The sequence below is a fragment of the Oikopleura dioica genome, chromosome 2, assembly GCF_907165135.1.
Source record: "Oikopleura dioica chromosome 2, OKI2018_I68_1.0, whole genome shotgun sequence".
Classification (NCBI taxonomy): Eukaryota; Metazoa; Chordata; class Appendicularia; order Copelata; family Oikopleuridae; genus Oikopleura; species Oikopleura dioica.
In genome coordinates, this window is record NC_137292.1 from 10,093,850 (window position 1) to 10,112,572 (window position 18,723).

General features: G+C 45.7%; 5 protein-coding genes across 7 annotated transcripts in view; all 5 read left to right on the forward strand.

The window, feature by feature from the left end:
- The first annotated feature begins 2 nt into the window (after nucleotides 1–2).
- Nucleotides 3–4,043, forward strand: LOC145698183 (epidermal growth factor receptor kinase substrate 8-like). Its single transcript, XM_081775384.1, has 10 exons — nucleotides 3–226; nucleotides 573–809; nucleotides 1,172–1,268; nucleotides 1,396–1,599; nucleotides 1,684–2,568; nucleotides 2,607–2,871; nucleotides 2,924–3,023; nucleotides 3,081–3,145; nucleotides 3,222–3,311; nucleotides 3,357–4,043. Exons 1-10 carry the CDS (start codon nucleotides 88–90, stop codon nucleotides 3,561–3,563), a joined length of 2,289 nt encoding a protein of 762 aa, XP_081631510.1. The 5' UTR covers nucleotides 3–87; the 3' UTR covers nucleotides 3,564–4,043.
- LOC145699123 (uncharacterized) lies at nucleotides 3,628–6,624 on the forward strand. Of its 3 annotated transcripts, XR_014133979.1 has the most exons (4): nucleotides 3,628–4,230; nucleotides 4,274–4,450; nucleotides 4,493–5,123; nucleotides 5,289–5,700. XR_014133979.1 is itself a non-coding variant. In XM_081776372.1 (3 exons), exons 2-3 carry the CDS (start codon nucleotides 5,762–5,764, stop codon nucleotides 6,524–6,526), a joined length of 561 nt encoding a protein of 186 aa, XP_081632498.1. In that variant the 5' UTR covers nucleotides 4,593–5,123; nucleotides 5,289–5,761; the 3' UTR covers nucleotides 6,527–6,624. The 3 variants fall into 3 exon arrangements, 2 of the variants coding, with proteins under 2 accessions (XP_081632498.1, XP_081632499.1); XM_081776372.1 differs by lacking the exons at nucleotides 3,628–4,230; nucleotides 4,274–4,450 and adding an exon at nucleotides 6,227–6,624 and having other exon boundaries at nucleotides 4,593–5,123; nucleotides 5,289–6,022; XM_081776373.1 differs by lacking the exons at nucleotides 3,628–4,230; nucleotides 4,274–4,450 and having other exon boundaries at nucleotides 4,593–5,123.
- A 41-nt stretch (nucleotides 6,625–6,665) lies between these two features.
- LOC145697487 (cytoplasmic aconitate hydratase-like) lies at nucleotides 6,666–10,179 on the forward strand. Its single transcript, XM_081774697.1, has 7 exons — nucleotides 6,666–6,893; nucleotides 6,937–8,319; nucleotides 8,368–8,600; nucleotides 8,643–8,932; nucleotides 8,976–9,266; nucleotides 9,304–9,560; nucleotides 9,669–10,179. Exons 1-6 carry the CDS (start codon nucleotides 6,671–6,673, stop codon nucleotides 9,554–9,556), a joined length of 2,673 nt encoding a protein of 890 aa, XP_081630823.1. The 5' UTR covers nucleotides 6,666–6,670; the 3' UTR covers nucleotides 9,557–9,560; nucleotides 9,669–10,179.
- A 14-nt stretch (nucleotides 10,180–10,193) lies between these two features.
- On the forward strand, nucleotides 10,194–17,868 carry LOC145697488 (2,4-dienoyl-CoA reductase [(3E)-enoyl-CoA-producing], mitochondrial-like). The gene is made up of 5 exons (XM_081774698.1): nucleotides 10,194–10,316; nucleotides 16,812–17,014; nucleotides 17,059–17,193; nucleotides 17,239–17,682; nucleotides 17,729–17,868. Exons 1-5 carry the CDS (start codon nucleotides 10,217–10,219, stop codon nucleotides 17,795–17,797), a joined length of 951 nt encoding a protein of 316 aa, XP_081630824.1. The 5' UTR covers nucleotides 10,194–10,216; the 3' UTR covers nucleotides 17,798–17,868.
- A 125-nt stretch (nucleotides 17,869–17,993) lies between these two features.
- The window catches only part of LOC145698184 (organic cation transporter protein-like), a 28,171-nt gene continuing 27,441 nt past the window's right edge, over nucleotides 17,994–18,723 (forward strand). Inside the window, exon 1 of the mRNA XM_081775385.1 lies at nucleotides 17,994–18,144. Coding sequence (XP_081631511.1) covers nucleotides 18,011–18,144 — 134 coding nt within the window. The 5' untranslated portion in view covers nucleotides 17,994–18,010. The remainder of the gene's footprint in view (nucleotides 18,145–18,723) is intronic.

The following is an 18,723-nucleotide window of genomic DNA, read 5'->3' on the forward strand; positions in this document are numbered from 1 at the left end:
AGAGAGAGGGAGAGAGACTTTACACACTGCATAGACATATCTCCTCTTTTATAGCGACTGTTCATACTTCAAATAGATAGCTCTAGAATGGTGAAAAATGGGAGCCACCCAGTTACGAGCATGGGTGGACTCGTTTCGTCCTATGTCGTTGGCCATCTGACCTCATACCCGGTCAATTTGTCGATTACGCCTGACATTGTCAAGGACGCGAATAATAGGCTCAAATGTAAGTTTCAGTAAACAAGTAACCTTTAAAAAATGCAGACTATGATGATGTGCTAAAGGTGCTGATTTATCAGAATTAATAAGGAGGAGGAACATGCGCAAGACTCTTCAGCCGTCAAATAATCATTAAAAATTGGCAGCGAAGAATCCGGCCAGTTTGTCACTTCTCATTAACCTAGGCAGATATTACAGTCATTACGGTTATTGATTATTTTTAAACCTCTTTTTCTTTCTCCTTCTCTTCATTATTTCAAATCAGAGAAAGAGGCAAATGTTGAGGCGATACAAAATTGACAGTAAAGATTCTTATAATTCAAGAAGATAGTCTTTTTGATAATATATTCTAGCACTTGAGAAGAAGAACCAGCTCTGGGCGCATGATTTTCTTCTGAAAGTCGACGAGTTTGGCGTAGAATTGGCAGCAGAAGCGGACAGAATCTCCGAGAAAATCCCGCTGAACCAGGTGAAATCTGTAAAGCAGGGATTTCCGCTGGAGAAATACAAGGAGATCCTTCTCATCCTCGTCAAAGAGGGATCCAATTACGAGCTACAGTGTCTCTCCTGTGTTGATTGTTATGCCCGAGGTAAGAAAAGCAAATCCGGAATGTAGAAAGTCCATTATGCGCTTGTATCATCGCTTTTACGATGATAGTTTTTCCTCAGACTATTTGCTGAAAGATTCCGGAGCATCACTTTTTGCTCCGTTCTTTTTTACAAAAAATAGTGAATGAGAAATTTTCTTGGTAAGTATTTTTTCTCTCCAAAGACATCTGCTGGTTGTAGCTCTTTTTATTTGATTTATTCATCGATCGACAGCTACAGTACTACTGTAAACTGTCTGGTAAACATAGTGCTATGCTTGTAGCAATTATTTGCTAGCGGATGCTCATGAGATGCCCGAGAGTGTCTCGATAATATCTTACTGTAACTAACGGCGATTTCTTAGACGTCGCAGAAGATATCGAAAGTGCAATTGCTGATTCTAAGCAAAAAAATTCCAACAACTACATTCGACCAGGCACGCTCTCACGACAGCGTCAAAGGTAAACACCAACTTAAAGCATCAACAACTCTATAAAAATCCATCATAAGACCCTTTTCACCGCTCAAAACTAGCTCTAGACCGGAAGAGAAACAAATCATGAACCAGCGATACATAAAATTTTTAAGGAGAGAGCTAGAAGGTGGCACTTTCGACATTATTCCACCGCCACCGGCTGTGCCTCCACCGGCACTCCCAGTTTCAGACTCAGTCAAGCAAAAGATCGACCGAATCAGGCAAACTGCAATTTATCATCATCCGGAGTTCGAGACAAATGGGAATGACTCCGCCGATTATAATGCTCTTTTTCAGTACAGAGTTGACAGGAATGCGTTTTTTTAACATCATATATCAGCTGAAAAATTGCTTTAAAAAATGGGTCAAACAGGCAACTTTGGATCCAGTTGAGACTTCAGTTTTTATTCTAAAACGCATTATAGAAACGTCCTCATTCTGAACCATTGTCTTGATGACATTGAAGCCTTCGCTGGACAGCTTCAGAAAGCTGCTGAAGCTCACAAGCAGCTTTCAGTCAAGTCGAAAAAGTCGAAAAGCTCCTCCACGGGGTCCCTTTCTCGCTCGATCTATTCGCAGCGAGCTCGACCGCCACCTAAAGAGGCCTATCTCGACATTTTTGCGAAGCAAAAGTTTTGTTTCAACCTTCTCGGCGAGCTCCAAGGTCACATTCAAAATCCATCTGCTGAAGAGCTCTGCCACTATCTTTTCAAGCCGCTGAAAATGATTATTGCTTCGTGCGGTGGGCCAACTCTTGCCCAGGGAGTTTTGACTCCTCTTCATACTGAGAAGGCTTTGCGACTTTTGAGAGAGAATATGAACTCTTCAGAAGCGGAATTGTTCTTTTCCCTCGGCGAAAAATGGACGAGAAGCCAGGAATCATGGGCAAATCAAAATGAGATCGAAGAATATCATCCCGAATTCAACTCTGGCTGGATGGCTCCTCCAGTAAAGCCCCCGCCACAAGAAATCCCCGAGATCGCGCCCGAAATGACCCAAACAGAAATCATCCTCTTCAACTGCCGCGTTACACGAGATTTTCAAGGGCGCAATGAGATGGAATTGTCTGTCCTTATCGACGATGTCGTTCATATTCTCGACGACAATCGACTCTGGTGGTACTGTAGGATGGAAAATGGACAGAAGGGTTATCTTCCTTCCAAGATCTTGAGTCGAATTAATCATCGGAAACCGAGCACTGTCACTTCCGAGCCTTCCGATATCGCCCCAGAGTCGCCCAACTTCACTGGGTCGGGATTCTTGATCCCTGGCTTCGCTGCATGTAAGTTTCACTCTTCGCCCTAATTTCTAACTTCTTCTCAAGCGTCCAGTTACGCTCCATCGTACGCACCACCGTCAGAAAGCGTGAATTCTCCAACTCCACCTCCGATGAGTCCGCCCCTCCCGCCCCAGTTCCTCCGCCTCCTGTAGCCGCTGCCCCAACTCCTCCCCCGCCCCCAGCACCAGCTCCAGTTCCAGTAGCATCCACCCCAAGAGCGACTCCAGTTCAAAAAACAGTCACAGCCGCGGCGATTTTGGCGAGAAAAGAGCAGCTTTCGAAGCCCGCTACGCCCCCTCCCAAGAAAGAGGTAACCTTTCAGCCTACTTTGAAAGGGACGTCGTTAAATTTTTAATTTTCAGGAAGAACGGCTCGTCGTTGACGACGAATTCAAAGACGAGCTCGACAATAGAGTCAAAAATTCCAACGTCAATCGCCAATTCAAACTTCCTTCCAGGACAAGTATGTTTTTCTAGAACTGACTCATCCAACTGTTTACCTAACAACTTTTTCTTTCAGAATCGATTCCCAGCGCGACAATTACGAAGAAATCCGCACCCAGAGAGGTCAAACGATGGCTCCAGGTGTGTAAATCGAAATTAAACAAAAGATCTAAGTCCAAAATCTGAACTTTTTCACTATTTATTCCCTTATTTTTAGTCTTGCTCCTTTTCACATATCACTGTCGAATCGCTAGGAGATTTGAATGGATCTCAAATCTTTAGCTTGACGAAAGATGAGCTCAGACAGGTACGATTCCGCCCATTTTCTGTCCCGCTTGAGCAAATTTTCTAGATCTGCGACCATGAAGGTAATGTTGTCTACAGCAAGCTCAAAATCCAAGAGAACCTGAACCAGCAAAAAGGCACCTTTTCGACGAAAGAACTGCAGGCAATCCTCTCCAAGCGTCGCCAAATGACGCACGATTCAGAAAATCAACTTAGCCGATCACCACCGGTGCGGCTTCTTCTCAGTTTTAAAAACGCTCCCTTTCTCGACTGAATTTCAGAGCTACGTGTACTTTTAAAAATTCCACCACCAACGACCAGTTTTCCCCACTGTAAATATGTTATTGATGATTCATTCTGCTTCAAGTCCCTTCAAGCTAAGCAAAAAAACGAACAAAACATACAGTGCCTCGCTCCTTCGTTTCTATTTTGTTATAGTAGGCTCCAGTTTGGACTTCCTTTCTTTACGGCAGTCCGTCTTGCGAAAAAAGTGGAATCAAGCATTTTCTTGGCAACAGCAGGAAAAGGGAGCGAGGCATTTGTACACCACCACCTTAAAACCTATTCTTCTATTCCAACTCCAATCGTTCCGAAACAAACCCTCATCACTTCAACTTCCTCCTGAAAGATACTTCTCTTTTTACTCGCTCTTTATACAACCGTTCCACTGTATAATTATTGATAATTACTTGCGTACTGTACCGATACCACCATTGATTGATTACTTCTTGATTTCTTATCTTCCTGAAATTCATTTGAGACTCAACTTTTCTTGTTTCAGAATGTCTCAAACGAGCGACGTCGTTATCAAAGAAATCGAGCTCCAAAGAGGAAATGAGGGGCTCGGGTTCAATATAAGGGGCGGTAACGACCAACCCTACATTGTCGGCGACAACGGGATCTTTGTATCTCGGGTTAGGGACACCGGCGCCGCTTTCAATGTAAGTGCAACTTGTTCTTTCTTTCACTATTTCGGGCTTTTAGTCCGGACTTCTTGCTGCTGGCGACAAAATCTTGGAAGTCAATGGGGTCGACTTAACCGACGTTGATCACCAACAAGCCGTGCAAATCTTCCTCAGCACCGTGGAAAACAGCGTCGTGCGATTAAAAATCGTTAAAAATGCCTATCAAGAGATCCAAAACAGAAAAGTACAAGAGGAGGTAGGACGATTTTAGCCGTGCGATTATCAACGATATTTTTAGGAAAGCGCCTCTTCGAAAAAGAAGTGGATCATTCTAGCGGGTCTGCTAGCCGCTGGAGTTGGAGGCTACTTCATCTTCAAGCGCTATCAGCGACGCTAGAAGCTTTTCTTCCGCCATAACCCTCTTGAGCCTCTCTTGAGTTTAGTAAGATCGCCCCTTCTTTGGAGAAAGGAAAAAGTATTTATTGCTAATTTTGTTCTTCGAAAAAACTGTTATTTTTTTCTGTTCTTTCAAGAGTATTTCGTTCTTTATTCGACTATTACATGTATACCACCGTTTCTATCCAAAATCCAGTTCTGGAAAAATTCCAGCTCTTGAAAGAAAAAAATCTCTATTTATTTACGAGAAGTGAGCTTCTCACTTCTCGCGCTGTTTATTAAGTTCAATAAAAGTTTTTAAAATAAAAATGTACTTTTTCAAATTTCAAAAGGGTTTTCTTTAGTCTGAAATGAGCGATAACGTCGCGAAAGAGCAGCCAGTGCAGAAGCAGGAGTATGATGTAACGTACATTTTTCTTCGCTGTGGAGCGGCTGCAAATAAACGCGGCTTTGTCGCCGAGCCGCGCGTTGATGAGAACGGCAAAGAAGGGATCTTCTTGCGTGAAGTTTGGAAGGGAACAACAGCACATAGGGTAAGGCATCTTCATTTCTTAGTTGTTCGATTTCATAAATAGAATATGTAGGGGCTTGTTGGCTTATGAGAAGCCAGCTTTTGTTTCTTTGCAAATAAGAAAGGCGGCTTTTATGTTTTTGCGAACAAGGGCCTAGTTCTTTCCTTGAGATAAGTCCTTTATTAGGCTGGCCTGGCCATTGACGACCGAATAATTCAAATCGGTGACGACGATATGCTCGGTAAATCAAACGAAGAAGCGCTCAAGCTTCTCAACGCCCCAGAGTACCAAAACACGCCCTGTCGGATGCTCATCATGCACGGCCCGCGCGAGAGAAGCGTTGCAGGCGACGATATCGACCCTTCCCTTGATGAGCAGTTTCCAAACAATCTTGGCCCCTTCAGATATTATCTCCCGGCTGCTATTCTCGTTGGAGTCTGCTCTTTAGTCGTCGGTCTTTTGGTCCGAGGAGCGATGAAGAAATGACTTGCCATAAAAGAATCGGGAGCAAGAATGGGATGTGTTGTTTTTCATGTATTCTTTTTGTTCAATCTGTTACCTGCCCATTTACTACCTCGAAATATATTCATCCGCGGAATTGCTCTTGTCAATAAATAAATTAAATGATTATAGAGAATCGATAGTTAAATAGCATCAAAATGCTCGTTGCCTACTCCCGTCACGTGATAATGCTAACACGTGCCTATTTCCTCGCTCTCCTGATCACCATTCTTTCAAAAATAAATTTGGGCCTTACCATGTTTTCTTATCACCCTCCAGCCATGGTCGCCGGTGCCTGGATTTTTTACGAAGCGGCGGTGTTCAAGAAGTCGAGATTGAGGATCGATTTGTACTTGAAGAATACTATCCATGGGTTTATAGCGCTCGTTGCTTTGGCCGCTGCGTGTTTTGGTTATTGGGTAAGTGTGTTGCTAGAAACCAAAATAATCACGTGTTGCTTCTCAATATTGATGTTGAAAACAGACCTTTCAGTTTCATTAAACATTCTTCTCTTGCCAGCGGCAGGAATTAGAATTTTTCTATAAACCTATCTTTCATATTTCTTCATTCTTTCACGAGTTCTAGTCACTCATCTTCGCTTCCTTTAAAAATTATTCTTTTAGGCGATTTACGAGAACAAAGAACTCATTGGAAAAGATCACTTCACTTCGTACCACGGTCAAGTCGGCATCGCCGCTCTTGCAATGATCTTCGCCAATCAACTTCTTGGAGCTGCGGCACACTATTTGAAAATTTCTGCCGCGCGCAAGGCGCATAGAATGTTTTCCTTCTTTATCCTTTCCTGTTTTTGTGGCGCGTTGAGTTTTGGTCTTTGGTCGGATTGGGCAGAGCACCAATTGCATTGGATCTTGAGATACAGTGGTGCTACTTTAGCTACAGTTCCCATTGCCATGTGGCTATAATTTTTTCCGCTTCATTCTTCCTTTTTGCTTCCAGTAGTATATTTAGTGACTAATTTCAACTGATCTGATGCCTCATTAACTTTGAATTAGAAAATATGTCTAATCAAATTAATTGAACTTTCTTTTAAAATCTTCAGACTAAAAATGACCGGACTTATCTACGAGGGTGCGAAGAAAGAAATCGACGTCGATGGAGCGAGGTTAAAATATTTCGATGTTTCATCCGTCATCCCTCAAGACAAATTCGAGCGTCTTCCGTTTTCCATCCGTGTCTTGCTCGAGTCTGCCGTCCGAAATTGTGACAACTTCCAGGTCTCGGAGGACGATGTCAAGAACATCGTCAACTGGGAGGAGAACCAGGGCAAAGGTACTCATGGATTTTGAAGGATTGAATAATAAGCGCCTTTTAGATGTTGAGATTCGATTCCGTCCCGCTCGAGTCATTCTCCAAGATTTCACAGGTGTCCCCGCCGTCGTCGATTTCGCAGCAATGAGAGACGCCGTCGCCCGACTTGGTGGTGATCCAAAGAAAATCAACCCAATTTGCCCGGTTGACCTCGTCATCGATCACTCTGTCCAGGTCGACGTTGCTGGATCAAAAGAAGCGCTGAAGAAGAACCAGGAGCTGGAATTTGAGAGAAATCGAGAACGATTCCAGTTTTTAAAATGGGGCTCCGACGCGTTCGAGGGGCTAGAGATTATCCCGCCTGGATCTGGCATTGTCCACCAAGTAAATCTCGAGTACCTCGCCCGAGTTGTCTTCAACAGAGATTCAACGCTCTTCCCTGACAGTCTCGTCGGAACAGATTCTCACACGACAATGATCAACGGACTCGGCGTCCTCGGCTGGGGAGTCGGTGGAATCGAAGCAGAAGCCGTCATGCTTGCTCAGCCTATTTCGATGGTTCTTCCCGAAGTCATTGGCTACAAGATCAGCGGTGAAATTCCAGATCTCGCTACATCCACCGACGTCGTTCTGACTATCACCAAGAATTTACGTGCAGTCGGTGTTGTCGGCAAATTCGTCGAGTTCTTCGGACCTGGAGTCGCCCAGCTCTCTATTGCTGATCGAGCCACGATCTCGAACATGTGCCCTGAATACGGAGCCACTGTCGGTTTCTTCCCAGTTGATGAGGTTTCCCTGGAATATCTCCGACAAACCGGCCGAACCCCCGAGAACGTGAAGCAAATCGAAGAGTATTTGAAGATCTCCAGTATGTTCCGAAATTACAGCGATGCCTCAACAGATCCAGTTTATTCAAAAGTCTACGAGCTTGACCTTTCGACTGTTGTTTCTTCCCTCTCTGGGCCAAAGCGCCCTCATGATCGAGTTTCCGTCACCGATATGAAAAACGACTTCTTGCAATGCCTCACGAATCCTGTTGGTTTCAAAGGATTCAACATTCCCTCGGACCAGTTGAGTAAAACCGTACCATTCTTGTACGAAGGACAAGAATACACGCTCAAGCAGGGCTCTGTCGTCATCTCTGCCATCACTTCCTGTACCAATACTTCCAATCCTACCGTCATGCTCGGCGCTGGTCTCCTCGCGAAGAATGCCATTGAAAAGGGATTGAAAGTGGCACCATACATTAAAACATCGCTCTCTCCTGGGTCGGGTGTCGTTTCTTATTACTTGGAGTCGTCTGGAGTAATTCCTTACCTTGAGCAGCTTGGCTACGGTATCGTTGGTTACGGGTGCATGACATGCATTGGTAACTCTGGACCATTGGCTGAAGAGGTCACAAAGGTCATTGAAGAAAACGATTTGGTTGTTGCTGGCGTTCTTTCAGGTAAGAAACAGGGAGGCGCAATAGATTAATCTTTATCTTTCTCCAAAGGAAACCGTAACTTCGAGGGTCGAATCCACCCACACACGCGCGCCAATTACCTGGCTTCACCTTTGCTCGTGATTGCATACGCTTTGGCAGGCCGCGTCGACATCGATTTCGAGACCGAGCCTTTGGCTCAGGACGGTGATGGAAACGATGTTTTCCTCCGTGACATTTGGCCCAAGCGAAGTGACATTCAGGCAGTTGAACGCGCCCATGTCATCCCAGAAATGTTCAGAAAGGTTTGATCTTTTGGCGGCAACACCTTATTACTTAAATTTAAGGCGTACAGCTCCGTCAAGACCGGAAACGAAGCTTGGAACCGGCTCGAGGTCGATGCCGGCGTGCAGTACAAATGGGACGCTGAATCGACATATATTCAATCGCCACCATTTTTCGAAACAATGACCCGTGACTTACCCCCAATCTCCAACATCACCAACGCTCGAGCTCTTCTCAATCTTGGCGACTCTGTGACGACCGATCATATCTCGCCCGCAGGCGCGATTTCGAGAACTTCGCCGGCGGCTAAGTACCTTGCTGAACGTGGGCTCAAGCCAAGAGACTACAACAGGTAAAAGATGTGCTGGAATCAAGGAAGATAACTCTTTTTTTAGCTATGGAAGTCGCCGAGGAAACGACAGAATCATGGCACGAGGAACTTTTGCCAACATTCGACTTGTCAACAAATTCGTCGAGAAAGCCGGTCCATTTACCGTTCATTTCCCGTCTGAGGAGAAACTGCCAATTTTCGACGCTGCGATGAGATACAAGCAGGAAAACGTTACTGCGATTATTCTTGCTGGTAAAGAATATGGATCTGGGTCGTCACGTGATTGGGCTGCCAAGGGTCCTTGGATGCAAGGAGTCCGGGCGGTCTTAGCAGAGAGTTATGAACGAATTCACAGGTAAAGAAAAACACAAGATGTGTTCTTTATATTTTAGATCAAATTTGGTCGGAATGGGAATCATCCCACTTCAATACATGCCCGGTGAAAACACCGACAAAGCTGGCTTCTCTGGAAAAGAAGTTTTTACCATCGAAATGCCGGACAAGGTGACCCCTGGCTGTACTGCTACTGTCCGCACCGAATGTGGCAAATCGATCCAAGTCTTGGTCAGATTCGACACTGAGGTCGAACTCACCTACTTCCGACATGGAGGCATCCTCAATTACATGATTCGAAGCATGCTCTAATAAGGTCTGGGTTCAACCTACCGTGACGATCGGTATCTTTAATGGCGCCGGCAAGCATCGCATAAATACCGGTATAATTGATCAGTCAAATAGTTTTGAATCCGAATAAAAGAGCTGATTCTTCGTGCGATCCACAGCATTTTCAATGTTACATTTCGATCCGCGAGACAGACTTGATCCGCGATTAGTCTGTCTGCCATCGTTAAAACATACACATTTAGCAAAATTTCTTTTCGCATATTTGAATTGACTTGAGTCGTCTTTCCCGTTTCGTATAATCCCCCTTCCAGAGGTGAGCTTTTCCCAACTTGTCTTGAATTAACTAAAACGCAATCACTTTTTTCTCTGCTTCTTTCTTTTTTTCTGCTTCCAGTTCAAGCCTTGTTTCAACTTGTCCAACAGTATATTCTTCCGTCATGTTATGTTCCTTCTCTGTCTTTATCTGAATGTTGATTCTCTATTTTCTGTATTCTTGTGCAATCGGTTAGCTCGTTAAGATGTCGACTACTGATGCTAGTATTAAATACAGTTTTCTCAAAGTTCGATACTTCTTTAAAACCCGCCCAATTTATGATTGTTACAGTATCTAATAATAAATAATTATAAATTCTTGGTCATTTCAATTTTCAAGACAATTGAAACAAATTTCTGCTCAATAGAATGTTTCTCCGGTCAATTCGAAAAGCAGGCTACAAGACCATGCCGCAAGCGGCCTCTTTTCCGGTTATGAAGAACACAATGCTTCCTCCTGGAACTTTCGACAATATTGGGATCTTAGATTCGTTAGACTCCCTCGTCCCCTAAGGTCACTTGCTTATCTAGATCGAGCTTTGCTCGGTCGCCGCCGTGTATTTCTCTCCATTCGGTAATTCACGCAGTTCGTGAATTAACCTCTATTTTACTCCAGCTCGAAATACAGACGTCAAAGATACTTTACTCGTTTTCTTCACTCGTCCAGATATAGAGAGCAGGCAAACTACGCTAGAAGTGGGAGATTCAGCAGAAGCTAGGATCCCTTCAGTGGTATCAGAGTAGTCCCGTTGGAGAAAAGGTAAATTTTCCGCCATCGACAACCGAAGTTTCGCAACTTGGACGCTGATTGGCCGTCAGCGGAGTCGAGGGGAACCGAATCACCAACCGCCACCGCGCCGCCGGAGAAACTCCACTCAGAGAATTTTCCGCGCCGCACCACACCAACACCACCCCGAGCGAGCGCCACCACACGAGCGCCACCACGACCCACGCGCCGAAAGTCGCGCCCACGCAACCACGCACGCACGCCGGGGAAAACCTAAAATACTCAGAAAAACAGAATTCTTTCGCCACTTTTCACCAAAAATCGAGAGAAGTTTACGAAGAATCGACCCTTGGACCAGACCTTGAAATTTCGACAATCGCTGGACAGAGAAATCGTCGGGCGTTTGCGCAAAAAGGCACCTCAGCTCATCATATTGCGACTTTTAGTCGCAGTATTTTCTGAGGGCCTGAAAGGTAATCCAAGGCCCATAAACCCTTACTGCCGATATATTTCGAGCTATGGCGGCGAACAAATCACTGCTAGAAACCGTCACCGAAATAAGAAGCATAAACGATCGAGTAAACTACCTCGAAGAACAAGTGCGAAATGACGAATCACTTAAGCCAAGCCTAGAGCCCTTGATCACAGAAAGCAGAGTAAAATTAGAACAGCTCAGTACAACGCTTCTTACCTGCGAGCTCGATCAAGGAAAAGAATCTACGAATGCTACAATGAGAGAAGAAGCATGGGTGGCCACTACCTGGTCTCGTCACGTCCAAGACTTGCCGAAGCTGGACGCCGCATGCAACACATCTTTCAACACCTTCTTGGGCAGAGCCGACATTTATCACCGCGCCTACGTCCGCGACAGACCTTCACGTGAACAGCCTTTCATCGCAGCAGTGTACAGCCACTTCGACTTGAACATCGAACGCTCACTTGGAACCGAATTTCTGAATTGTCAAGACTGGAAATCGGCCAAGGCGCTGCTAGAGAAATCATTCGCCGCGAAGAGTCACTACTTACTGAAGCTAAGCGAAGTTTTCGACGTCGAATACGACCATTCGAAGCCGTTTGCACACTACACCGCCAACGTCTTGCAAAAGATGAACGAGGCGAAGCAAGCGACTTTGAACTCTTACCGACAAGAGAAGTCAGCCGACGCCGGGGTCGATGAAATATTTGACATATTCTCGACGATGATGCTGTACTTGAATCTTAGGAAAGAAGAACCAGACGTTTTCAACGCAATCCTTCCAAGCCTATCAAAAGTTTACGATATCAACGAACTCTGCCGTCTCGCCCAATCCACAAGACAGAATCGAGTTGACAGCGCGACCGTCTCCCAGCACTTCAACAGAAATAAGAACAAAAAGAAGAAGAATGCTAAGCGCGCCAGCAACGATTCTAAGGATGGGAAAGACGATAAACAACCAGAATCCAAGAAGATAAATACGACTAAGAACGTTGAAGATTTCCAACCATTCGACGTTCACTTTTACACAGTGAAGAAGAAGCGACCAGGAAAGGCTTATTTCGCTTCGGCTACCATCATTACGGGCTCTAAAAGTTTTGACGTATCGATGGAAGTCGACAGCGGAGCCGAGTCCTCCTGTCTGTCCGCTGCTTACGTTCCCGACGAATTTCTCCAGATGCTGAAGCCCTGTCCCTTCAAGGTCACCGGTTTCAGCCCAAATATTCCCGCCGAGCAGCCGATGGGTATCCTTCCCTGCCGCTTATCATTCAATGGTGGCCCTGCATTCTCCCTGAATCTCACCATTATGCCAGGCAGTAAATACCCAAGTCTACTGGGCCGCGATATACTAGAGAATGCGATGACGGACAGCTTCACAGTCGACAATAAGAATCGTACTCTCTCATTTTGCTACAACGAAGCCTTCACACAAACTGAGACTCAAGTGGTGAAGCTGGACGGAGTGAAGCGGACCAAAATCAAGAAATACTTGACTACTAGATCAGCGGTCAAGGATAGCGATCGATCCCGCACTCAACCGCCACCAAAAGTCCCAAAGCTGGACGCACCTAACAAGAACGCAGCCAGGTGCCCCATTCAGCTAGCGAAGCAAAAACTCGGAATTACCCTACCAGCAAACGCCGACCCGGGGCAAAAGAAGGTGGTCGCCGAGCTGTGTTTGGAATTCGACGACAGATTCGGCTGCGACGGTCAAAAAATGGGTGAATTCCCGTTCGAGATCGAAATCCCGACTGATGGTACGAGTCGAAACATCAGTCAACACCCGATTCCGCAAGCTTTTCATGGTCAGGTCAGCGATCACATCTCCGAACTGCTCGAAACGAAAATAATAGAAGAGATCAAAGACCAGAAAGGGTTTAACAGCCCGGTATTGCCTATTCCTAAGAAATCTGGGGAAATGCGCTTCTGCATCAACTACAAAAACAGCCTGAACAAATGCCTCTCCGACAAATCCGACCCTTACCATCTCCCAAGCATGGAGGATACGATTGCGAACATTGGACCGGGCAATAAGTTTTTCGCCACAGTTGATCTACGAAGTGGATATTGGCAGTGCCCTGTAAAGAAAAGCGACAGGTACAAGACTTCCTTCCAGTGGGGTGGGAAATCTTACGCCTTCTGCAGACTACCATTCGGTTATCGATGCTCGGGGAATATATTCTCGCGCGTCGTAAACACAATTCTCGACTCAAGCCCCACCAGGAAAAAGATGCTTTCTTATATCGATGACATAGTGTGTTTTGGGAAGACTTTCAGCTGCTATTACAACACTCTCCGAAACCTATTCATCGCGCTCCGCAAGTTTAACGCTAAACTCAAGGGCGAAAAGTGCTCTTTCCTACAATCCGAAGCTCACTTTTTGGGCCGAATCATCAACGAAGATGGAATCAAACCGGACCCTGCGCAAGTCTCCGCTCTTCGTCAGATGAAACCCCCACGCTCCCAAAAGGAGTTAGCTTCATTAATCGGGTCATTGAATTGGATCCGAGGTTTTCTAGAAACGAAAATGGGCGAAGCTATTTCATCCGGTTGCTTCTCGAGCAGAATGAAGCCCATAAACGATGTTCGAAATTCGGCGAACGAAACAAATTGTTTCAAGTGGACCAAAGAAGCGGATTTGGCGCTCAAGGAAATTCAACGACGACTCTCCGAGACTCCAGTCATAAGTTTTCCTAACTTTGACGAGTCTTTTCATCTCTACACAGACGCGAGCCTGTACGCAGCGGGTGGCGTCCTGCTACAAGAGTATGGCGGGAGAGTGCACCTAGTAAGCGCGATTTCCCACACCTTCAACAAAGCTGAAAGAAAATGGAACACTTCAGAAAAGGAAATGTTTAGCATTGTCTGGTGCTGCGAGCGACTGGAAAAGCTCCTGAAAGGTAGATTCTTTCAGATTCACACAGACCACCGATCTTTGATCTTCCTACACAAAAAGAAGTTCAAGAATTCTAAAATAAGCCGATGGCAAAGCCGATTGGAAGAATTCGATTTTCACATTGTCTACATCAAGGGATCAGAAAATCAATTCGCCGACTTTATGAGCCGCAGACCTGGCGAGGACGACAAATCACTTGGATACGACTCTGAGTTTCCCGTTGGTCGCGAGTACGAAATCGACAAGAATTCACCAGTACGTGTCTTCGTCCCTTTCTGGAACGAAAATCAGTTTCCGGAGAAAATCACTTTATCAGAGGTGAAGATACATAAGGTAAACGTCAAGGCTATCGCGGCGCCAATGGAGATTCCGTTGGTGTCAGCGAATTATAATAACATTCTGGACTATCAAAGGGAGGACTCTGCTCTGAGTGCAATCATCACTTTTCTGGAATCTGGTAAGGAGCCACTGGACATAAAATCGCTGGTGAAGGACTCCGACCACCGACAATCGTCTCTACTCAAGATGGAAAAAGCTCTGTTCCTGGATAACACTACCGGGTGCTTGATGTGTCAATTCAAATCTGGCGCGCGGGCGGTGGTACCGGAAGCGGTAAAAAGTCACTTTCTCTTTCTAGCTCACGACTTGTCCGGTCATCTGGGCGAGCCGCGGACTTTAGAGCGATTAGAGGACGTTTGGTGGCCTTCATTTCAAGACGATGTTTCTAACTACGTCCACAGCTGCGTCCCTTGCCTACGCAGAAAAGGATCTGCTGGAACTCGTACCAAACCGCCACTTGGAACCCTTCGTCGTGGAAAAACAGCTGGCGAATCGATTCAGATCGATTTCGCTTGTATGCCTCCCGCTGGCGGATTCAAGTATTATTTGGTGGTGGCGGACACTTTCTCTCGCTACACTTGGTGCATTCCGACGCGGTCCGACACTGCTATCTGCGCTGCAAAAGCGCTCATCTACAAGGTCTTCCTTCCCATGGATTTCTTGCCGAAACATCTACACAGTGACAGAGGTACCCACTTCTGCGCAAGCGTGATTGACGAAATGTGTAAGCTTAACCAGATAAAACATACAATAAGTACCGCATTTCACCCTCAATCAAACGCTTTCGCAGAAAGAGCGAATCGGACTATCAAAAACAGTCTATTCTGCATGGTCAACTCATCTTCCGGTCGAAAAACTTGGGCCGACTGCGTTCCCCACGTGATGCGCGCGCTCAATAGTGTGAAAAACAAAAGCACGAAAATTTCACCGCGAGAAGTTTGGTTTGGCCGAAAAAGTACTTTCACCCACTCTACTGGCGCAGAAATGACAGCGGAAACACCTCAGGTGTTTGGTCTCAATGTTGGAGCTTTAGCGAAATCGGCGGAAGCCATTGTGAAAACTGCGATGGAAGCTGCTGACCGAGCCATGGAGCACAGGCTGAAAAACGAGCCTAAGCCGAGACCAATCCCCGCTGGCGCTGTCGTGTACATTAAGCGAGAAAACCTGACCGACGCTAAAAGCAAGAAGGAACGCTGGGTAGGTCCCCTGAAAGCCGTTTCGAGCAACGACTGGGTCGTCATGGTCGAAGATAAAAAAGGACAACGTGATTTCATCCATCGAGAACACGTGGTTCACGCCGCAGAACGAAATCACGACTTACGCTGGATTGATTACTACGAGGCCGAGTACGTATTCCCACATTTAACCGAAATCGTTAAGTCGAAAGTCCCACAAAAATCGCCTGTTCCTACTTCCAAACCGATGGAAAAGTCCGGGTCGAAGTCGCATGGGGGGAGGAAATCTTCTCAGGTCGCGTCGACTCCGATGGTTGCTATGGAAAAACCGCCAAGATCATCTCTATCACCTATTTTGGAAAGTAGACGCCGATTGGACATGGAAAATCTGGGAGATACAACCGCTACATCTATTTTGGACTCGTCGGTAGCTCCAGCCGAGCCGTCAGATCGCTGGTACTCTGGTGGTACTCTTTATGAAACTGCCGAGGACATGTCAGCTGATGCTACAGTGATTTCGGAGGTTGCTGCGCCCGACAATAGCCATATGTCAGTCGATAAACAAAATTCAACAGTAGTTGAGGGCTCAGCAACTGAAAACAGCAAGAAAAGAACCCGTCCAAAGTCTTCACCAGATCGTCAATACTCAGCCGGCGCCGATCCGAATGCGACTTTAACCGAAGTTGGAGCAGCTCATCTCCCGAAACATACAAAACGAGCACACCGTGAAACGAGGCCCGTCGAACCTCTAAACATCGGCACAAACTCGGGTCAGTCATACGACTAAGCGCAAGTACTGCCCCACTCAGGTCCCCTATTCATCGACCGGGGCCTGAAAAGGTACGGAAATTATCACAGTTTACCGTCGCCGACGTATTTTGAGTTCTTCTACATGTGCAGCTACTCCTTCATGTCATCACCGCTCGGACATCACGAAAACTTCGCATCTGATTCAAGCTTTTTCCCAAAAAAGGGTTTTTTAACGCGAATCAGACTGCCTCGACGTTTCGAACCTGCCATGTTACTCATCTTACGCTTATACTCCTGCAAAAATCACACACTTTGGCCTTAGAGGACGTTTCAGTCTCATGGGGGGTATTGGGATCTTAGATTCGTTAGACTCCCTCGTCCCCTAAGGTCACTTGCTTATCTAGATCGAGCTTTGCTCGGTCGCCGCCGTGTATTTCTCTCCATTCGGTAATTCACGCAGTTCGTGAATTAACCTCTATTTTACTCCAGCTCGAAATACAGACGTCAAAGATACTTTACTCGTTTTCTTCACTCGTCCAGATATAGAGAGCAGGCAAACTACGCTAGAAGTGGGAGATTCAGCAGAAGCTAGGATCCCTTCAACAACAAAGTTGCATTCATCACTGGCGGCGGAACCGGACTCGGGAAGGGTATGGCGACCCACCTCTCCTCCCTGGGAGCTACAGTCGCCATTACAGGACGTCGCGAAGCCGTTCTCAAGGCCACTGCCGAAGAGATCACCGAAAAGACAGGAAATCAAGTCGTCTTCGCCCCTTGCGACGTCCGCGATGCTGCTGCTGTCAAGGTTCCGTCCAATAATATTTTCATATTTACGAAGCTATTTTAAAGGGAGCAGTACAGTCAATCGTTGACCAATCGAGCGTCCCAGACATTGTGATCAACAACGCGGCGGGCAATTTTATTTCGCCCACCGAGCGACTTTCGACCAACGCTTTTTCTTCCGTTATCGATATCGTGCTCAAGGTAAATGACCGTTGCAGAATCAGAGAAGCACCACTTTTTCTTCAGGGCTCGATCAATGTCACTCTCGAAACCGGCAAGCGAGCGATCGCCGCTCAGAAACCCTGCGTCTTCCTTGCAATCACCACCCACTACACCAAAGCTGGTTCTGGCTTCGTTGTCCCCTCTGCTTGCGCAAAATCTGGTGTAGAGACGCTCCACCAGTCCCTGGCCGTCGAGTGGGGCCGCTACGGAATGCGATTCAACTGCATCGCGCCCGGTCCAATCTACACCGAAGGTGCCTTCTCTCGACTCGACCCCACCGGCGAGTTCATGAACCACGCAATTAAAAACCTGCCAACTGGGCGACTGGGTGAGCCAGAAGAAATCGCCAACCTTGCTACCTTCATGGTCTCCGATTACGCCTCCTGGCTCAATGGAGAAACTATCACTTTCGATGGAGGAGAGTTCAATGCTCTCGCCGGCGAATTTAATGCACTGAGAAAAGTCAAGGTAAATACGCAGCTAATCTGATGAAAACGCTCAAAACCGAATTAAGGATGAACAGTGGGACATGCTCGAGCAAATGATTAAGGGCAACCACTCAAAGCAAAAGAAGAAGAACTAGACAAAAGTCTAGTCAGACCTCTAGTCGCGTCCACGTGATTAACAGTGGACACTGACAGTAGTAATACAATTATTTATTCCTGATTCATTCGATTTCTCGTTGATTTATCCAACTTCCCGATTTGAAAATATTCTGTTCTTCAAAAAAGCTTTCAGCAAAAAAAGATGTTCCGATATTTTTCTAAGCAAAAAAAGTTGAGAGTTGAATCTTAGAATGACCGACAACGTGGACGACTTTTTTAACCGAAAGGAAAAAAAGAGAACGAAGAAGACGAAAAAGACGAAAGTCGTCACCGCAGAGGATATATTTAAGGGTGAAGAGTTGGGACGCGACGAGAAATCTAAAAACTCTAACGCGCATAATGTAAGTAACATTTGTCACTTCAGGAAACACTACTGAAGAAAATACAACATCTGGTCTTAAGGAAGAGAAAGAGGATGAGTGGATTGAGGCCGCCGGGGAGCAGGAGTTCGTCTTTGACTCTGTCGGTGGGATGAAACGACTCGAGCTGGAAGAAAGAGTAAGCATGCGCGTCATACGTAAAAGTTTATTTAATGCTTGAAGTTATTAAGATTCTTATTAATCTTTCAACCCCATTTACACCTTTTTTAGCAGCCTAGCGAGGAGGTAAGGCGTCGTAGTTACAGTCAATTATCTGTCAATTACGAGTCAACAAGACAAAATCAATTTGATTCCTCATTTATCAAGCTTTATTTAATTACATTTAGTGCATGCTCTCGATTTCTCATTTATCCATGAATTATTTTTTTCCACGGAGTTACTTATTCTATTTTATAAACTGTTACAGTATAATCCAATTCCGGGAGAATACATACTTCATTCCTTACAGATTTCTGTCGCAACACTTTCGATTCCATCAAAGTAATGCTTCAAAATCGATATCTGTTACGACGTTAATATAAAAA

Excerpts from the sequence above, each read along its gene's own strand:
- LOC145698183 (XM_081775384.1), top strand. The coding sequence starts at position 88 with ATGGTGAAAAATGGGAGCCACCCAGTTACGAGCATGGGTGGACTCGTT. Across the intron at positions 2,872-2,923 it reads CGCCCCCTCCCAAGAAAGAG|GAAGAACGGCTCGTCGTTGA; the intron begins GTAACCTTTCAG and ends TTTAATTTTCAG. Across the intron at positions 3,024-3,080 it reads CAAACTTCCTTCCAGGACAA|AATCGATTCCCAGCGCGACA; the intron begins GTATGTTTTTCT and ends TTTTTCTTTCAG.
- LOC145699123 (XM_081776372.1), top strand. The coding sequence starts at position 5,762 with ATGCTCGTTGCCTACTCCCGTCACGTGATAATGCTAACACGTGCCTAT. Across the intron at positions 6,023-6,226 it reads CTGCGTGTTTTGGTTATTGG|GCGATTTACGAGAACAAAGA; the intron begins GTAAGTGTGTTG and ends TTATTCTTTTAG.
- LOC145697487 (XM_081774697.1), top strand. The coding sequence starts at position 6,671 with ATGACCGGACTTATCTACGAGGGTGCGAAGAAAGAAATCGACGTCGAT. Across the intron at positions 6,894-6,936 it reads GGAGGAGAACCAGGGCAAAG|ATGTTGAGATTCGATTCCGT; the intron begins GTACTCATGGAT and ends AGCGCCTTTTAG. Across the intron at positions 9,267-9,303 it reads AGTTATGAACGAATTCACAG|ATCAAATTTGGTCGGAATGG; the intron begins GTAAAGAAAAAC and ends TTTATATTTTAG.
- LOC145697488 (XM_081774698.1), top strand. The coding sequence starts at position 10,217 with ATGTTTCTCCGGTCAATTCGAAAAGCAGGCTACAAGACCATGCCGCAA. Across the intron at positions 10,317-16,811 it reads GCTTCCTCCTGGAACTTTCG|ACAACAAAGTTGCATTCATC; the intron begins ACAATATTGGGA and ends AGGATCCCTTCA. Across the intron at positions 17,194-17,238 it reads TTATCGATATCGTGCTCAAG|GGCTCGATCAATGTCACTCT; the intron begins GTAAATGACCGT and ends CTTTTTCTTCAG.